This window comes from Physella acuta, unplaced genomic scaffold (genome assembly GCF_028476545.2).
Source record: "Physella acuta isolate Inbredline_101_S28 unplaced genomic scaffold, ASM2847654v3 ptg000146l, whole genome shotgun sequence".
NCBI lineage: Eukaryota > Metazoa > Mollusca > Gastropoda > Physidae > Physella > Physella acuta.
This window is the reverse complement of record NW_026731665.1, coordinates 9,227-30,447: the sequence shown is the minus strand read 5'-3', so window position 1 is coordinate 30,447 and position 21,221 is coordinate 9,227. Positions and strand designations below refer to the sequence as shown.

General features: G+C 36.3%; 2 protein-coding genes across 2 annotated transcripts; both read right to left on the bottom strand.

Moving 5' to 3' along the window:
* Window positions 1-728: 728 nt before the first annotated feature.
* On the bottom strand, window positions 729-9,772 carry LOC131935491 (cartilage matrix protein-like). Its single transcript, XM_059291889.1, has 7 exons — window positions 9,597-9,772; window positions 8,840-8,858; window positions 8,546-8,599; window positions 8,176-8,351; window positions 7,416-7,612; window positions 1,422-1,615; window positions 729-823 (listed from the first exon to the last, which is right to left on the bottom strand). The coding sequence occupies exons 1-7, from the start codon at window positions 9,630-9,632 to the stop codon at window positions 729-731; spliced, it is 771 nt and encodes a 256-aa protein (XP_059147872.1). The 5' UTR covers window positions 9,633-9,772.
* Window positions 9,773-12,621: 2,849 nt separating this feature from the next.
* LOC131935484 (procathepsin L-like) lies at window positions 12,622-19,896 on the bottom strand. The gene is made up of 6 exons (XM_059291880.1): window positions 19,715-19,896; window positions 19,087-19,183; window positions 17,412-17,623; window positions 16,536-16,643; window positions 14,826-14,949; window positions 12,622-12,832 (listed from the first exon to the last, which is right to left on the bottom strand). The coding sequence occupies exons 1-6, from the start codon at window positions 19,781-19,783 to the stop codon at window positions 12,723-12,725; spliced, it is 720 nt and encodes a 239-aa protein (XP_059147863.1). The 5' UTR covers window positions 19,784-19,896; the 3' UTR covers window positions 12,622-12,722.
* Window positions 19,897-21,221: the final 1,325 nt, after the last annotated feature.

The window sequence follows — 21,221 nt, the reverse complement described above, 5'->3', positions numbered from 1 at the left end:
TAAAGCTGCCGCTCCACACTACAGAAGCATAATCCAACCTACATTGAATAAAAGCGTAATATAAAAAACCAACCTGCCACTATAGTCCACAAAATCTTTTATCCTTGCTAGTTGAAAATTAGTTGTCTTTAATAGGGACATTTTTAAAATAATGTTACGTCGACGTAGCCTTGGTCTCAAAATCGACAAGTTGGGAAGGTTTGGACATACGCTTAGAAGAATAGGGCAAATATCGCCAAGTAGGCACTAGACCGGAACACACAAGGAAAGATGACGAAGAAAATTCTGTAGGAGGTTTGAAAGTGGAACAAAGTCTTTGGTAATTAAATGGGCCCAACTGAAGAGATCCGTCCAGGATCGAGTTTTTTTTTTAGAAAAGTGTGGTTGGTGTCCTTCACTCTACTGGATTAAGTCAAGTCAAGTAAGTACAATAATCGTTTTCAACGCTAAATCTAGAAAAAAGTCTAATAATGAAAGGACTTACTCTAAAACCTGTTTTCATGTCATCATCGCTGATAACGGTCGATATAAAGGTGGTGGTCCATGATGTGTTATCGAAACCAAGTGACGCCGGGCTGAAGACAAAGTAGATGTCTGACGGGTTGATGTCACCACACCCTGAGGATGTAAGGCATGACAGGTCAGTGACACTAACATTACAAATGTCATGTTAATACCACTGACTCATACCAGATCAGTGACGTTGGCAATAAAGATAACTGGGCATGTTAAAAAACTGAAGATTTTACACATATAATTCTACGGAATAATTGAGCTTTACCTCCTTCGTTTTGCATATTTTCGGTTGCAGTTTTCTTAACCTCTGTTGAATATCAAGAAACAAAATGTATGGTGTATCTCAAGGATGGTAAACATAGTAACTTGTATACTTATGTTTAAAAAGTGTGGTTAAAAGATGATTGTAAGATTTTGTTCAATAGAAGTCAATGTCATAAGTAAGACTGGGGTGGCGTTAAGGATAGTAAAAGTTTATTTGCAGTGAACCTAGATTAGGCTTCACATAGAATCTAGAAATAACCATATCCTGGCCATACCAATAACCTTTCTTTTAATTGACATCTATGAGGTTTGTCGATGTGATAAACTAACCTATTTTAACTCACTCAGTCTCGTTATTTGCATAACATGTAATTAAATGTATTATCTATTGTATGTGAATGTGGGGTGATAAAAGAACTGGTATTGTTGTATGCAAAGGTCGTGTCTGAAGTTATAAATCATGAAGGCAGGAGTATATTTATTTTTAAAACATCCTAAAAGCATTCAATGTAATACATTCAGTGAAGAAGGGGTGGCTTACAATGCTATAACTTTATTGAACTTGAGATGTGGCATACAATGTTATAAATTCAGAGAACATGAGGGGGTGGCATATAATGTTATACGTTCTGTGTACTTACTCTGACAAATCTGATTAGCTAGCTCTTGTTTGATCCGCCTCAACTCCTCATATTTGTCTACACGGGAGACACGTGACTTGTCCCCTGCGATGTTGGTCAGCTCAGTTTCGTGGACTTTCGGGCCCACACCGATGGCGTACATAGTGATGTTCTGGTTTCTGGCGTTCTCGGCTTCTTTCTTGGTAAAATCTTTACTGCAAAATTATACGTTTACAGAAATGATGCAACCGAGATTACTCTTCTCCTCTTTCCCAAGGTTTATTGTTTAACGCCGAATGAAACATGTTTTTCCCTGGCGTTCACGCCCAGATAGAGAAAGAGAGAGCACGTCAGCTTTCTCATGCATGACCACATTCTTCCAGCTATATAATAAAGGACAAAGTAGCTAGACCGACGAAAGAGGGAATGAAGGACTGACACACTACCTGGCGGCTTTTACTATTATACTAGCCGTCGGTACCTGTTACACCTGAATTATAGGCCTATATATTTTCAATAATATAATTATTTTAAAAAAATCATTTATAAAATAGTTAATGGTCAAAACACAGCACTACACTTTGAGATATTAGTGACAAAGCAAAGAAATAAATAAAAAGCTAAACGTCCGGCACATTTAAAATAACGAAATAACTAAATAGCTACAAATCCGGCACATTAAAAATAACAAAGGTTACCAATACTTATTAGAAAAACCAAATTGTATACATTATTATCAACACAGCACCATATTAAATGCAAACACTGATCAAGAGACTTAAAAGATTCCGTTAAAAATCTGGCTGTTCAGTGATATTTATGTTGATTTTTTAAAGTAATTTGTATTAAATTTGGCCTAGAAAATTGTATACATTTTAGTAAATACATTAAGTAAATCTATAGATCTAAACCAAATTTGAATAAAATAGTTGATTTCTTCTTATTCTAAAATTGGAAAACGACGCCATTGATTTTGTGTACTTTTGTATTTTAACCTTGTGACATGTGAGGTCATTGGTTTTTGCGTTAATGTCACAACAATAAACACTTTTCCAGCTGCATAGTGAAAAATGTGTTTCTACATTCGAATATTCTTTTTTTTTATTTTCCTTCTATAAATAACATTTAGTTTATACATTTTAAACATCCGCTATATTATTTTTAACAAAAGTCCGGATCGTTAAGTTCTCCATACATCGCAGAACACACTGATCACATAGATTAAAAATGTTGCAGACAACGATAGAGAGAGAGAAGTGCGCACATGGGCTTTCATCTATTAGGATCTGTGGTGTAGTTTATAATGCTTAGTTTATCTTAGAAACTTACCAAATCGACTGGCCATTTGATTTAATACAAGCTGCAGTAACCGGCCTCAAGACAAAAAAACCCCCTAAAAACAAATCCATATATACGTGGAATCGGCACCTAAAAACGGCGCGCTAAAAATTCAGAAGGGTAAATTATGATGACACTGAATCACTATAAGACATGAGACAGATTCTTCGTTGTGTGATTAGAGAAAAATAGAAAACGCTGCAAGCACTATTGTTGCATACAAGTTACGTCAATGTAGCCGTGCCGTGCATTTTTCCAATAAGCTTTCTCAAAGCGGGCGGATGTGAATAATATTTAAACATATTAATTAATAAAGCTAGATGGGAATCATTATACAAACTAGCTGCAAACTAGAGCTCCGCCAAGGGAATCTTTTTAAATGTATCAACAATCGAACAGAACAAAACTAACACAAACACAGAAGAAAACACAAACATAACATAAACACAAAAAAAGAAAACACAAACACAATGTAAAGACAAACGCAAACAAACGCAAACACACAAACACAACACAGAAACACAAAATAAAACACAAACACTAAGCAAAGCAAACACAAACACAAACACAAACCAATAGCGCTCACAGGATAGATTACCGCGCAAAATCGAACCCTGCCCGTGCGCCGGCGGATGCGCCTGATTAAATTTAGTGAAAAACTATAAAAAAAAAACCATCTTGTCCGCAAACCAAAAGATAAAAGTAAACATAGCAACATTTAGGACTGGCTTCTAAACTGTTATAGAATAAAAATAATATTTAGTAAACAGTACGTTCAGTGTATAAAATAAATAAAAGTAGTGTTTAAAATATCAGTGTTTTACCTACCAAATTGCACATTATCAATCCATGCTAATTATATTATTTCAATAATAATTCCTTCTTGGACGTTTACAGATTTTGCATTCATTTTTTGTTATTAGCGTGAGTTGAATTTCTTTTTAAATTACCTTCCTTAGCAAAATTACAAAACAGTTTAATTAATTAGTTTTTTCGTCTCTACTATTATTAAAATGTATCAACGTGTTCTAGGTATCTACACGATAATATTATTTGACCGTTATCCAGTTAATAATTTTAGCAATTGGCGTGTATTTAATATTTTCTTTACGTTATGCGAAAGCGTAAAAAGTGGGCCAACTATAACATCAATTTAAGTCGTTATATAAACAAACTCTACTCTATTTCCTATAATAAAACAACGCGATGCAATTTAAAGCAATTTAAAGCAATGCATGGTTCGATGTTTACGTTTATGGTCGAGTGGTCGAGTTGGTAAAGCTCATGGTTGCTAAACCGAAAAGTCTCGAGTTCGAACCCTCGGGCAGATGAGGCTCGTTAGCTGGGGACAGCCACTCTTCTAGGAGAGAAAACTCCAAAATCAAACAACTGCTGCCTTGTAGCTTGTTCTTGGTTGGACAAAGGCTATGGAAGCAAATCCAAAAAGAAAAGTAGGCTGAAATAGAAATGGCCTCAATGGCGCATAACCAGTTGACACGTAACGCTTAATTGTGTTGGAGGCGTGGTCGAGTCGGCAAAAAGCTCATGGTTGATAAATTCGAACAAAGTCTCGAGTTCAAACCCTTTGGCAGATAAATCTCGATCCCATTCAACATTAATAATTAAGAACGAAGAAGAAGAAGTTTATGGTTTGAAACTCTAAAGCGAGACTGACTGACACACTACCAGCAGCGTTATATTATAGATAGGCCAGAAATTAACTTTAAACAGAAGTGTTGGCGAGCAATATGCTATTGCTATTATATAATCACTAGCCATCGGTACCCGTTACTTGGGCGATTCTGGTGACTTTTAGCTCTCTTTTCTTTACAAACTAGGCATGCTGCCCAGCTTCGCTTAGGCTTTCGAAAACATTGAGAATTTGAATGCTTAATCAATTCGCCCGAAGGTCGGTCTACGACCTCAAGAGTTATGAAGAGGTTCCTCCGTGGACATTTTTTTTCGATTTATAGCTCATATAAGGTACCGGTCAGTCGAGGTCAGTTTTGACCCCCACATCGTAGACTTTTCGGCCAACCGGCCCCCGTGTTCTGTCGCACCAAGGCAAGATCATGCCAAATTTGAAGCGCCTGCGGCGCCGGGAAGTGCCCTATCGGACACCCGACAATCTAGATCTAGATCTAGATTCCTAAAAGAATTTTTTTTTTAAGTTTAGCCCGAGCATAATAAAAAAGAATACATTAACCAAGTTGACTTGCTGTGTCTCGAACCCGCACCACCTGCGTGGTTTAATGTACACTAACATCTCCGCTATTTAGGCACCTTATAAAATACGGAGAATGAAACACGTATTTTAAAATCTTAACTTACGCGAATATGCCTATTCTTTCAAATTAATTTTTTATCCCAAATTAGCCAGTTCCAAACAAAGATTTTGTATAAAATAAATAAGTCTTGAAATAGTTTAGTCCTAATATAGACATTTATTTTTGGAATTGATTTTAGAGAAGTTAGAGTCTAAATCTAGATCTTAGCGTCTACGTCTAGATCTAGTTATTGCGTAGATTTAGATTTAGATTTAGTCTAGATCTAGAATCTCTAGATCTAGAATCCAAATACATAAAATAAATTTTATGAGTTTAGGCCGGAAAAATTGTATTGTATACATTTCATAGTGTACGTAGATCTAAATCAAATTTGAATGAAATAGTTCATTTCTTTTCATTCTTAACACGGCAGATGACGTCATTAGTTAATGTATAAGCAATAGTGACGTCACAGTTTTATGCGTTCTTTTTCACATATATTAATGCTTTTCCGGTTGCATAAATAATACTGTTTCTCTACATTCGAATACGCCTTTAATTTTTATTTTTCTTCTTTAAGTAAAATTGTGGTTATACATTTAAAACATCTAACATATTATTTTCAACAAAAGTCCGTAAAAAGTTCTCCATATACCGCTGCCGATTCTGACGTGATGTCCGGCGAAAATTTTTTGCGGACAGAGAAAGAGAGAGAGAGAGAGAGAGATGTGCGCACATTGGGCTTTTATAAATTAGGATAGGCTACCCTGTTTTTCTTTTATTTATCTCTGAAGAGCGGTATTTAAAACTGTACGGCGGAGGGTGTGGGGGATGTGTGTATGTGTGTGTGGGGTGATGGGTTGTAGCGGATACTTTTTTTTCTATATTTTTTTATGAATTACTTTTTTCAATTTCGATTGCAGGTCAAAGGGGAAGAAACGGTAGAGATGCATGAAAAAAATCTATATATCTAAGGAAAATGAGTAATGAAATGAATTGTAATTCAGCTTTTTAAAAATTAATTATCGGAAACTTACGAAAAGAAACATTTTATTGATCGGGAGCATTGAAATTAAACATTGTAAAGATTATGGAAAAAAAGGGTTTTGTTTTGTGTACTGTCTATGTTTATACTTGTTTAAAATATCAGACTACCAATACCTATTAGAATTTTTTTCATAAAAATCGTTTAAATAACATGCTTTCATGTATTAATGCACTAAAAAGTAGAAAATAAATTATACACTACTATTTAAATTACTATAAAGAAAAGCGTGGGTCACTTTAGTATCTATTGGATACATTTATTAATATTTAGGAAGAGACACATATGCGATGTCATTTATGGCTGACCCCCGAAGCCCACAGTTATCTAATGATAACGGGTATTCTAGTATCATATTAAATGCACACGCTGATTATGAGACTTAAAATTAAAAGACTTAAATGATTTCGTTAAAACCAATCTGTTCTATAGTAAATATGTTGTTTTTGTCTTTTAAAAACACCTGTTTCGGCTAAGCATGGGTCTGAGCACACTATCCCTTCATATACTTAGAAGACAGAAACAGGTGAACTCTACTTCACCTGGCCCATGTCCCGCCAATTCCCGATAGGCATCTTTATCATTCACATCTAAAAAAAAGTTGAAAAAAAAATTAAGATTGCCTTAGTGTGTCTCGAACCATTACTACCCGCATGGTATCAATTATACTCCATTTCACTGTAAATTTTTACGCAGAATATGTGGGGTACTTAAGAAACTTAACATACGAGAATAACGATTTATATAAAATAATAAACAAACAAAGATTGATATAAAGTAATTAAGGCCTGAAACGGTTAATATAGAAACTCATATTGCAATAGATTTTAGATCTAGTTAGATAGAATCTAAGTCTAGTTTTTCCTAAGATCTAGATCTGGAATCCAAATAGTTAATAGATAAAGTAAATTTTATAAGTTTAGGCCGAGAAAATTGTATTGTATACATTTCATAGCGTACGTCTAATTGATAAGTAGATTTAAATCAAATTTGAATGAAATATTTCACTTCTTTTTATTATAAAATTGGAAGATGACGCCATTAGTTTATTATTAACTTATAACTTAGAACGTATTTAGACAAAATCCGGACCATTTTCTGAACTTATTTAGGCAAAAACCGAACCATTTTCTGAACTTATTTAGTAAAAAAACAAACAATTTCCGGAACTTACTTAGGTAAAAACTGGGCCGTGTTCTGTGCTTATCTAATTAGGCAACAAACAGCCAATTTCACGTTCCGTTTAAGAAAATTAAGAAGAAGACCACAATCTAAATAACTGAACATAGCAATCACTAGCAACCAGGCACACAGTTTGAGCAGACAAAAGATACCAGAACATTCTCTAGACAGATCATCACTTACTCCTGGGAGTCTCCGTCCGTCAAGACTACGCCGACCTTGGGCACGTTGGGTCTGGTCAGGTGACTGGCTAGTTGACTCTGGTACATGTATTTGATGCCCTTCCCTGTTTCCGTTTTCCTACCTTGGCGGTGCTTGATTCCCCCAATGGCCGCCACTAGGTCATTCAGTTGTGTGTATGTCCCAAGGTTAAACCCGTCCTGAGATAAATTGTTTGGAACATCGCAGATAAAACAATTTCTAGATAATATTTCAATCTTCTACTCAATTAAATATTTGATTATTTCTGTGTATTAATTATTTAATTACTTCAATGTATTAATTATTTCATTACCCCCGAGTATTAATTATTTTATTATTCCGTATATATAAATAATTCATTGCCTCAGTGTATTAATTGTTTTATTACCACAGTGTATTGAGCATTTCATTACCCACGAGTAATATTTATTTCACAATCCCCGTGTATTAATTATATAATTATCCCCGTGTATATAATTGATTCATTGCCTTCGTGCATTGATTATCTCATTACCCATATGCATTAGTTATTTCATCCCCCCCCCCCACACACACATATTACTAATATTATCTCATAACCTCCGTGTTTTATTATACACGTGTATTTATTATTGTTTATTTCATTAACCCAATGAATTAAATTGGAGGAACTATGTTCCATAAGGATTAAATCAAGTCATTAAATTTTCATTACGCCTTGGATTAATTATCTTAATACCCCATGTATTAATTATCTCATTACCTGTGTGTAGAGCCCTTCACCGTACACGATCAGAGACACCCGTACAAAGCCGCCGTCCACGTCGAACTCTTTGACAAAGTCTTGTAGAAAACTTTTGGCGGCCGCAAACTCTGAGTTCATGATGGACACTGAGGCATCCAACACGATGCCCAGCTCTAGACTTTGTTGGTAACAAACTGCAGCAAGAAAATACAATACCTTTTGTCAGCAAGTCAAACTTTTATATTATGTTATGAAACATATACAATGAAAAATGCGTTTTTAACCAAAAAGTAAATTGTTGAGATAAATGGCCTTGCAAAAATCTAAAAATAATTTCCTTCTGACTTAGGTATAGTTAAAATAAAATCGATTATCGATGAAATCTTACTTAGCACGTGATCTCCCTTATCGACAATCCATTGTTTCTTCAGTGCAGATGCAGCTATGAACGAGATGTATATAGGTAAGTGGGGTGGGGTGTTGGAGTGGGGGGGGGGGAATCATTGCTATTGATAGCTATGGTGATTTTTTTTTAAATTATGTGAAATGAACAGGTTGCTAAAATGTAAAGCATAAAATATATGGGATCGAAAAGAATTATGAAAAAAAAATTTTCTAACAAAAATATAACATAGGGGATTAGTTTAAGTAGATATTTGTTACAACATGCCAGGATACGTACCTGCTTGGCACAGAAGAGGCTGTAGAAGAAAAAAGTTTACAACGTTTAGCAGCAAATAACAAAATGTTTGTTAGTGTTTTAAATCAATACATGACCAATATCGTTTGTTAAAAGAGGCGGATAATAAGCAAGATGAATAATAACCTCGCTTTTGTCATTAGACCTACTTAGTTGTGCATGATGATGGTTGTTTACTACCAAAATTTTAAATTAGCACTTTTAACTGTTGCTCATGATTTTATTGACTATCAAAAGAAGTTTTTCTAATGCTTGCTGGGGGGGGGGGGGGGAAGGGGAGGGGGGGGGGGAACACGCCTTTACACCCCCCACCCCCCCCCCCCCCGGGCCCGCCACTCGTGTCTTACACTGCCTCTCACGCAGTCTGTGTTAGTGATGATAAAAAAACGGGTCTCTACAAAACATTCCCTTCACCAGTACCTTTATAATCAATGTTTTATCATCAGAACTTATTCACACGTAGCTTTGGAAATAATACACTGTACTTCCTTATACAGTGATCAGGATACATATGAACTCTACTTCATCTGCCCTATCGATCGTTAAGTCAGAAAAAATTAATGTTGTTTAAAATAGATTTGTTTTTTAAAGTACGTCAGCAATCTGTTCAAACATGTTCTTTCTATGGCCAAAAAAATAAGATTGAGCTATATTTAGAATGTACTTCCGTATACCAATTAAGGTAACGACTGAAAGTCTAGTAACACATATACAAGTATTAGAGGTATCGAACACTTACCATCAACACAAAGCTAACAAGACTAATTCGAAGCATCTTGATACCCGCAGTCTACGATCCTTGATCAAATGTTCAAAAATAAATCAAGTCAATATTTCTACTAGAACTCAAATTCTATTGTGTGCAGAAGTGTGCTTGTACAATCACTATACCAGCTACCGACCGTATAGCTTCAACTTGGACACTATGACAAACAGAAGAAACAATTCAGTCTTTTATAACACAAAATCATGCTAAAAAACAAGTTGTTTAATTAAGTAATTACGTGTAATTAATCACTTTGTTAGCGTTAGAAACGTCTCATCTTAACTCTAAACTTTTAAATCGTTTCGTGACACCCATGCAAAATGCCATACCTATCGGCTAGGTGCTGCTCAGTTTGATGTACTGTTACGTGAAAGTTTTCCTTTGACCAATCCGATTGTATGATACATAGTTATGTCAGTATTTGGCTGTATCTGTCACAATGTGACTTCAAGTATGTTCGCAGTAGATGCTCTGTACTATCTATCCCATGTCCAAATGATAATTGGCATTGTCTCAAAAGAAGAAAAAAAATTCACTTTCTTTTACCCCATTTTCTAAATAACGATTGGTAATAACATTGAATATGATTTAGAAAGCGTTAATATTTTATATTAATTTTCCTATTGGTGAAGGAAGTCAAATGTATTTCATTTTTCGCACAAAGACAGACGCAAACGTACTTACAAGCACATATACTAATATACAAAAATATATACCCACACCAACACACCTTTTCATATATATATTATAATATATATATATGTATTTATGTTGTATATATGTATATGTAATATATAAAGTTCCAACGGATTCTGTGCCTTGGCAAAAGAGGCATATGGTAAAAATCTCGACTTGATCGGCATACTGTAATATTCTTAAAGCGTGCTTTTCTCAAATGAATGATACAAAAAAAAATATCGATAATTTTGATAAAAAGATTTTCAATATCTAAACGTATCACTTTAATTAACGTCACTTGAAATAAACAATCTCATAGAAAATGTATCATCCTTCACAAACATATTACATATTACTTCACTTTTTTCTTTCTCGTATACAGAGCAGCCTATAGAGAAAGTATGGTAATCGTGCACACACAAAAATAAATTTTGACATTCTTCGTTTTACACCTCAGTACTTCATCATATACGGAGTATAAGGACATATTTTAATGGGGCAAAAACTAGTAAAATGCAGGTTTATCAAAATTTTGGTGTTCTATGCGTAATCGAGTCGGAAAACCTGAGCATTGCAATTCAGTCCGTATCTGTGTGTGTGTTTGTGTGTGTATGTGAACACGATAACTTCAGTACAGTTAAAGCTAGGTTGATGAAATTTCATATACAAGTATTATATCAAATTTGTAGTTCTGTTTCAACTTTTCGGCGATTTCCGGTAACCGGAAGTGGGACTTACTCTACTTTCAATTTTTCAAAAGCCTATAACTTGAGTACTATTGCAGATAGATAAATGAAATTTCACAAATAAGTAAAAGATCTAATTATCTTCTACAGTGTCAAATTGTGAGCAATTTACATAAACCGGAAGTAGTGATTTACGCTATTTTCGATTTCTCAAAAAACGAGTATGAATGTGAAAAATACTAATAATATTCCACACTATTATATACAGATTGTTTGGCGTTCACTTGGTGCGCAATTCTTTTGTCTACGAGGTTTTATTCTGTTTAAAAAGTTTAAGTATTGAAATGGATTAAAAATCATGTCTATATCACAAGTTTCCATCCCCTGTTGTTTCATATAAGAATATTCGAACAAGTTTAGGGAAGATCACTCCCGATTAATTTTTCTTAATTATTAATTACTTCTCTTGATAGATCACGAAAAGACTATTACTTTCCTTTTGAAAAAACAAATAATCGGGGGAAAAAATACGTTTGATTAGTTTGTTTTGGTGTTGCAAAAAATAATTGCATAATTTCATGGATTGATAAAATGCAATGTGGTAGGTAAAACACGGATAATTTAAATACTCAACGTAGTGTTTATTAATTATTATTTGTAATCAATAACAGTTTAGAAGCCGCTACTAAATGTGCTCTATGTTTACTTCTATCCAGGGGCGTAGCGGGGGGGGGGGGGGGGGGCGGGGGTGCGGACCGTGCGTTTTAGTTTTTGTTTTCGTTTGTTTTTGGGTTTGTGTTTGTATTTTTGTTTGTGTTTTGGATGTGGTTGGTTGTGGTTAGTGTTTATTCGAAAGGTAATATATTTTCTAAAACATATTTATATATGCGTATATGCTGCTTAACAAAATAATGTTCCTTTAGTTATAGGTTTTTCACAGAAGCCAGTGCAGGGCTAGTAGGCCTATACATACATACATCTCTCTCTCTCTCTCTCTCTCTATCTATCTCTCTCTCTCTCTCTCTCTCTATATATATATATATATATATATATATATATATATATATATATATATACATATACATATATATATATATATATATATATATATATATATATATATATATATATATATATATATATATTCCAAATATAAACTCTTACAACATAAAAAGTCTATACTAATGTCATTGTGTAATTAGTGTCTTGCAATTAACTAAATCTTTGACCTTAAATTACACCACGCTCGCCAGCTAGACAGAATTGACCTCACTGAGATGAGATCAACATTACCTCACCAAAACTCCATTAATTCCCCAACTCGTTTCCCTAGCAATTAAACATGTAAACAGATCGGTCCTGATTGCGTTTAATCGCCTAGGCTCGTCTATGTTGACTGTATGCTAGTGGGGGTGGGATTACGCTATGTAAAACATCTAGGTACAATTATGTAAACTCTATTCCTGCAACCTTTTGAAGACCGTTTTCAACGAAACCTCCACAAATCGAAAGTAATTTGTCAAGGGTAGTAGGCCTATTTCTAATTAAACTTTAAAATTGTAATTTAATATTTCAGACTTTCATTAACATCATGTAATACTAAAACGTTTTATAATAATAAAAAAAAACAAAGATTAAAATTAGATATATCATTTATTAATTAGTAGCAATTGAAGAACATGAATCAGAGCAAAAACGGCATTGAACATAACATTAATTGATTTTGAACATAAAATTAATTAATCTCTGTTTCCGTGTTGACTGGATAGAAGGCGTAGGTTGCTATCCCACACATGTTCTTGCCACGTACAATGTTCATGTAGCCTTTCTGTCCCCAGTTGCTGCCTGGAATGATCACAAACACATACTAGTCATGGAAATGTAATCATACACGGCAGTTCACACCAGGGACCAGTGGCGTAGCGAGGTCGGGTGTCACCCGGTGCGGCACTTAATGGTGTCACCCCCCCCCCCCAGAGGCATAGAGACCCTTCCCGGGGACAAACTTTCAAACTTTCGATTTGCACCCCCCCCCCTTCTCAAACTTTCGATTTGCATCCCCCTCGAGTTTTTCTCTATATATTTTGCTAATTTTTACCTTGGTGTCACCCCCCTAAATGGTGTCACCCGGTGCGGTCCGCACCCCCCGCCCCGCCCCCCCTCGCTACGCCCCTGCCAAGGATACACTTAACTATCTTCTCACAAAGAAGATAGAATTAATAGACTATTTCAAAAGAGATTATTTTTATTAGCAGTGAATGAATAAGCCTTGAAAAAAAAACGTAATTCACTTTTTATAAAATGGAGATACAAAGATAAATCTGAGTGTTATTCTTGGTTAAGCCAACAAATTCAACTTCTTTATGTGTTTGTCGTAGCCAGGAGTATGTTGTAAGGGAAACTTTCAATTTATATCTTTTAAAAATTTGTATATGTATATAACATACACATACTTATGTTGTATGTATGCGGATACTGTTTAAACTCTATACCACCCAATAAGAAAACCTCGCTTTCAAAACAAAACGGGAAAGATTACACGATACACTAGCAGGTCTTAGTTAAACTTGAGACACGTGACATTTTAAGTGTATATGGTGTCTGGGGTGTGAAGGGGGGGGGGGTTACAGGGAGGGTCTGTTAGAAGGTACTTGGTATGTGGTGGAGGTAGATGTGTGTGTGGTGGTAAATGGTGTGTGTGGTGGTGGTACATGGTGCATGTGTTGGGGAGGGAAGAGCTGTATAGACGCACGTACATGCATGTAGAAACGAACGTCCAACACTAACAAAAGGTCAATTAGTGCTACAAACGTGTATGAAGATAAAACATCTATTTTAACGTCACAAACATAAGAAGATTAGAATGGGTTGAGAAACGAGATACATTCAGATTGATTGAAATACTTCATCACAAATGCATACACCGAGGCATTCAAGTAAATGATTAACAGACGACCACATATACAAGTACGGAGACACACACACACAATCGTTGAGAGACAAGTGCGTACTGAAATCACTCTAAACAAGATACACATAGACACACACGTACACACACACACATAGACACACATAGACACACACATAGACACAAACTGAGACATACATTTAGACACATAGACACACACATAGACACACACATAGACACACACATAGACACACACATACACACATACATAGACACACACAAAGACACACATATATACACACACATAGACACACACATAGACAAACACATAGACACATACATAGACACACACTAAGACATACATTTAGACACACATAGATACACATAGACAGACACATAGACACACACATAGACACGCACATAGACACACACATAGACACACACATAGAGACACACATAGACACATACATAGACACACACAAAGACACATACATAGACACACACATAGACACACACATAGACGCACACATACACACACATACACACACATAGACACACACATAGACACACACATAGACACACACTAAGGCATACATTTAGACACAAATAGATACACATAGACAGACACTCGGACACACACATAGACGCACAAATAGACACACATAGACACACACATAGACACACACATAAACATACACTAAGACATAAATTTAGACACACATAGATAAACATAGACAGACACATAGACAGACACATAGACGCACACATAGACACACATAGACACACACACATAGACACACACATAGACACATACATAGACACACACATAAACATACACTAAGACATACATTTAGACACACATAGACAGTCACATAGACACACACATAGACACACACCTAGACACACATAGACACACACATAGACACATACCCCAAGAGTTTTTAATTATCCAGTAATCCACACCGCCCTCCGTGCCGTATCCAATGATCTGTACGGCGTGATCCAGCATGGATGGGCTACAGTTTGGATCAGAGTAGATCCCACCAGTATACATCTGAAGCAAGGGATCAAGAGTTACGTTAGTGGGGTGGGTTATCGTGGGATCAAGAGTTACGTTAGTGGGGTGGGCTACAGTTTGGATCAGAGTAGATCCCACCAGTATACATCTGAAGCAAGGGATCAAGAGTTACGTTAGTGGGGTGGGCTATCGTGGGATCAAGAGTTACGTTAGTGGGGTGGGCTACAGTTTGGATCAGAGTAGATCCCACCAGTGTACATCTGAAGTATGGGATCAAGAGTTACGTTAGTGGGGTGGGCTACAGTTTGGATCAGAGTAGATCCCACCAGTGTACATCTGAAGCAGGGGATCAAGATTTACGTTAGTGGGGTGGGCTATCGAGGGATCAGAGTAGATCCCACCAGTGTACATCTGAAGTATGGGATCAAGATTTACGTTAGTGGGGTGGGTTACAGTTTGGATCAGAGTAGATCCCACCAGTGTACATCTGGAGCAGGGGATCAAGATTTACGTTAGTGGGGTGGGTTATCGTGGGATCAGAGTAGATCCCACCAGTGTACATCTGAAGTATGGGATCAAGATTTATGTTAGTGGGGTGGGCTACAGTTTGGATCAGAGTAGATCCCACCAGTGTACATCTGGAGCATGGGATCAAGATTTACGTTAGTGGGGTGGGTTATCGTGGGATCAGAGTAGATCCCACCAGTGTACATCTGAAGTATGGGATCAAGATTTATGTTAGTGGGGTGGGCTATCGTGGGGTCAAGATTTACGTTAGTGGGGTGGGCTACAGTTCGGATCAGAGTAGATCCCACCAGTGTACATCTGGAGCATGGGATCAAGATTTACGTTAGTGGGGTGGGTTATCGTGGGATCAGAGTAGATCCCACCAGTGTACATCTGAAGTATGGGATCAAGATTTATGTTAGTGGGGTGGGCTACAGTTTGGATCAGAGTAGATCCCACCAGTGTACATCTGAAGTATGGGATCAAGAGTTACGTTAGTGGGGTGGGCTGTTCGAGGGGGTCAAGATTTACGTTAGTGGGGTGAGCTGTTCAAGGGATCAAGATTTACGTTAGTGGGGTGGGTTATCGTGGGATCAATGGGATCAAGATTTACATTAGTGGTGTGGGTTATCGTGGGGTCAACATTTACGTTAGTGGGGTGGGTTATCGTGGGGTCAACATTTACGTTAGTGGGGTAAGCTGTTTGATGGATCAAGATTTACGTTAGTGGGGTGGGCTGTTCGAGGGGTCAACATTTACGTTAGTGGGGTGAGCTGTTTGATGGATCAAGACTTACAATAAGTATTGTTGTAATTGTAGTTTTGGGCTTCACTGGAATTGAAATTAACAGGTTTGTTTTTCTTTCAGTTGTATTGTGGGATTTGTATTTAAAAATAAATTAAAGGGCTTGAATGGCTTCAAAGTTTTAGATACAAGGCTTTAAAAAATTGTTGTGGTTTTAAGGTTTATATTAGTAGTAGCGATGTAGAAATTCCATGTTATTGAAGATAATGACAAAAGTAGTTATAATCAAAGACGTTGTTTAGACGTAAAATATATCAGAGTTATCAATAATATATTTTTTTTAAAAATTGTTAATCGACTATTTTTGTTACCTGAAAAGACACCTGCCCAGCGTTGATGTATGCAGCTATTGGTGTGGTGTGGATTACCTTCATCATGTTGTCCTCGTCACCTGATGGAATATAGCTGGTACCTGTCACCTGGGTTTAGAGACGAGATGAGTTACCTGACCGGTGTATATGTAGTTGTATGTAGAGAGTTAAATTTAAACGCGGCTAACTTATTCAAATTTAAACATAGATCTGTACATGAATATAAAATGCATGTGTATTTGTTTACTAATTACAAGCAAATGTTTTAGGTAATTCGAGAAAAGTGCGCTATAGCTAATCAGCAATTCACGAGTTCGTTTACCTAAGGCCACCAAGTTTGATTGAATACCTAATTCGAATCAGGTAAAGTAAAAGCGACTGAGGCTAGTTCTGGCCAAAATATCCCAATAGACTTCAAAGAAACAGAGTTATATTTCAGGTGATGTATGAATGATTAGGTCTCGAGATTACGCATTGTATACACAAAGTATATAATTTTTTCAACAATAATGCGAAAGAATGTAAAAACATTTAAATGTATTTATTCAAAAATCTGTGATCGACTGATACCCATACAAACATAAAGTTCAGATTAAAACACCAATGTTGTACACGCTTTCGCCATTGCGTTTCAGGGGTGTCCACAATATAGGTAAAATAACGTCGGTTATAATGGAAAACATAATGCGATATAGATCTATATCGAACTAAATTAAGTGTTACCAACTAACGATAAACTTACCCCACGAATAATGTCTACCCACCTTACAGCCGCAAGTATCACTTAACCACTATACCACACCAGGTAATGTGTACCCACCTTTCTACATCAGGTAATGTTAACCCACCTTACCACACCAGGTAATGTTAACCCACCTTGCCAACGGCTGTACACGACCCATTATTGCAGGTCCTACTGCCCTTCTTGTAGTCCTCCAGAGTACAAAGTCCACCAATGGCCTTGATGCAGTCAAACCCCCGGTACTTTGTCTGATGGAACTGGTCATCACAACAGTCAGACACTTCCTGTGTGCTCAGGTAGATGGCCTTTGTCTTGGTCTGGATGGACAACAGACTCTCTACACTCTCTGGAAACATACACGTTAGAATGTGATAAAAGTTGACTCTCTACGCTCTCTGGAAACATACACGTTAGAATCTGATAAAAGTTGGCTCTTTACGCTCTCTGGAAACATACACGTTAGAATGGGATAAAAGTTGGCTCTTTACGCTCTCTGGAAACATACACGTTAGAATGTGATAAAAGTTGACTCTCTACGCTCTCTGGAAACATACACGTTAGAATCTGATAAAAGTTGGCTCTTTACGCTCTCTGGAAACATACACGTTAGAATGGGATAAAAGTTGGCTCTTTACGCTCTCTGGAAACATACACGTTAGAATCTGATAAAAGTTGGCTCTTTACGCTCTCTGGAAACATACACGTTAGAATCTGATAAAAGTTGGCTCTCTACGCTCTATGGAAACATACACGTTAGAATGGGATAAAAATGGCTCTCTACGCTCTCTGGAAACATACACGTTAGAATGTGATAAAAGTTGGCTCTTTACGCTCTCTGCAAACATACACGTTAGAATGGGATAAAAATGGCTCTCTACGCTCTCTGGAAACATACACGTTAGAATGTGATAAAAGTTGGCTCTCTACGCTCTCTGCAAACATACACGTTAGAATGGGATAAAAATGGCTCTCTACGCTCTCTGGAAACATACACGTTAGAATGTGATAAAAGTTGGCTCTTTACGCTCTCTGGAAACATACACGTTAGAATGTGATAAAAGTTGGCTCTTTACGCTCTCTGGAAACATACACGTTAGAATGTGATAAAAGTTGGTTCTCTACGCTCTCTGGAAACATACACGTTAGAATGTGATAAAAGTTGGCTCTTTACGCTCTCTGGAAACATACACGTTAGAATGGGATAAAAGTTGGCTCTCTACGCTCTCTGGAAACATACACGTTAGAATGGGATAAAAGTTGGCTCTCTACGCTCTCTGGAAACATACACGTTAGAATGGGATAAAAGTTTTGTCTTTGGATGGACAGCAGATTCTCTACGCTCTATGGAAACATACACATTAGAATGTGATAACGGTTCTCTTTTGTGTCGTATGATATGCTTATATAATCTAGGCTTGATGTAGTTGCAGTGGAATTGGTCGGAAATATTTGCATTGTTAGATTGGAAATGCCATTGATAACTAGCAGACACAGTTGCCTAAGAATAAATTACGGTAGAAGAAAGCTTTTAAAAGTTAACTTGATACATATTTTGGTATACTAACTTTGATTGTGTTTAATTTTTTAAAAGTAGTATCTATAATAATAAAATAGAGAAAAGAGCACATATTCCTTGCTTAGAATCAATAGTCGGTCTTTGTAAATATTGTGTACAACTTGTGTTAGTCAAATAATATTTAGTCACTGATGTTGTGGCTCCACAGTATCAATAATAAGGCAAAAAATGTCTTTGTCGCCAGTTCTATCACAACAATTACTAAGCCGAAAATACGAAGTTTACATAAGTACCTGCGATGACGAAATCAACAACACTCCCAAGCTGGCCTTGATCACTGACAGGAGTTATTGCCCCGTAGTCTCTCCAGTCAAAGTGGTCGTCCCTGATCTGAATCGATTTTATTTAATAACCAGTATACAATGTACATACATATAGTTTCGTTCTCTCAAGTAAAATGTATCTAGATATAAATTGCATAAATACATTTCACCGTTCAGCATTTTTAAACAGATGGGAATCAACCTTAATGCATATGATGTATTTATAGTTATTAATCAAAATATTTTAAAAGCACCATTTTAGTCAGTTTGCCATTGGAATCTATTGGAGCGCTACTGTAGGAAATATTTTAATTTTGCTAGTCGTTGTACTATCGTGACACGGATATACCGGCTCAGGAGTTGGACTCCCATTAGCCAGGCAGGCCTCGACGTAGTGAACTCCAACTAACTGGCAACTTGTGGACTGAAACAGTCTCACGAAGACATTACTCGTTGCACTATATTGCTAGATATTGCATGGGTAACTGGAACGTTCTCGAACTAAAGCACTACAAATTCAACACAGCTTATCTATCTTATGATAAAGCTAAGGCCTTACTTCAGATCAGAAAGTAACCGTTAGTCCTACAACAAATACCTTTGTGGGGACTCCATAGGCTTGAGCCAGCACCATCACCGTCGCTAGAAAAACTTGAAGACGAGCCATTGTTACAGCAGGAGGTTGAGTAATGTCTCGTATGTCGACTTGTTATTGTTTTCACTGCTCCAAGTTTTATAGTGTGTACTGTTATCTGAAGGTGTCACACGCTTGCACTGCTCTTTATCACATGACTTGTATGACAGAAGATAAAAATAAACCCTAAAATCCTCGACCTACTTTTGTTTAAATTGTGTATACTTTTTAAATATCACCCCAAAGTTTGAGTTAGGCAACAGTGATGCTCTTTACACAACTTAAAAATCAAAACACTTTAGAAATTAATTGCATTATTATTTTATTAATTAAAAATCTACCTATAGAAATATAAAAAAAGGAAGACATTTCAAAAGTGATTGAAACAATAAAATGGCTTTAAATGGACCATGCACTAAAAATGAAGACATTTGAAACTCCTGCTTTGGTACTAAGTTGTTTTGTCCACAATAAAAAAAAAAAAAAGAACAATGGAAGCCATATAGAAACACGAGGACGTTTACCCGAGAAGAATTTAAAAAAAAAAACTGATCGTTTTGGGTAACTGACAAGAAAGTTGCCGAAGATCGGCAGAAAAGAAAATAACTTCCCGAGAAAATCAATGATCTGTGATCTGGGCGCAATGAGAAAAGAGCATGGTGATTCATATATTGAAATCTCAAAATTTTCTCTTATGCTTGTGAGATATTTGAATTTGCGTACTGTGTTTATAATGTAAATTAAGGCCTGTTTACTATATTTACAATTAGGTCGATCTTGTATGCTAATCTACAGTTGCACATGGATGTTTACAATCTTTACATCAGTACCTCGTAAAGCCTTTTTATGTAACACATTATTATATTAAGAAAATAGAAATACTTTATTAATTGTATCGTTTGAGGTTTTCGTTTTCATGTTTCGAAACGTATCGTGTAATAATAACGTTTGAACGTTCGACTTGTTTGTTAACATCAGTGTTTTAAAGGGAAGTAGCTGTCGAAGACAATGTTGTCTAAAATTACTGTTTACCTCCCTTTAAACAAATGGATTTACGATAACAGATTGTGATTACAATTGTGAAACGCCAGTACTAAATGAAACTTTGATGTAGCGTTTATGTTAGGGCTGATTAAGGCCTATTGATGCTTATTCGGCAGTAGCTATCAAAACACTGAACCGCTTGCAATGAGACTGTAAGGGGCAGAGGCGTAGCGAGGGCGGGGCAGGGCGGGGGGTGCGGACCGCTACGGTTGACACCATTTAGGGGGGTGACACCAAGGTAAAAAATTGCAAAATGTACAGAAGATAAATGTTTTTGCCAGTTCCATTAATGATTGATTAAAGTTAAATAGTCTGTTAAGTACAACTATTACAAGAGTGGGTGCTGACAACATGAAGTAAACGTGCTAACTATAGAGAAAACTGTATTATTAACAGACTATAGATAAACAACGTCACTGTTTAATCT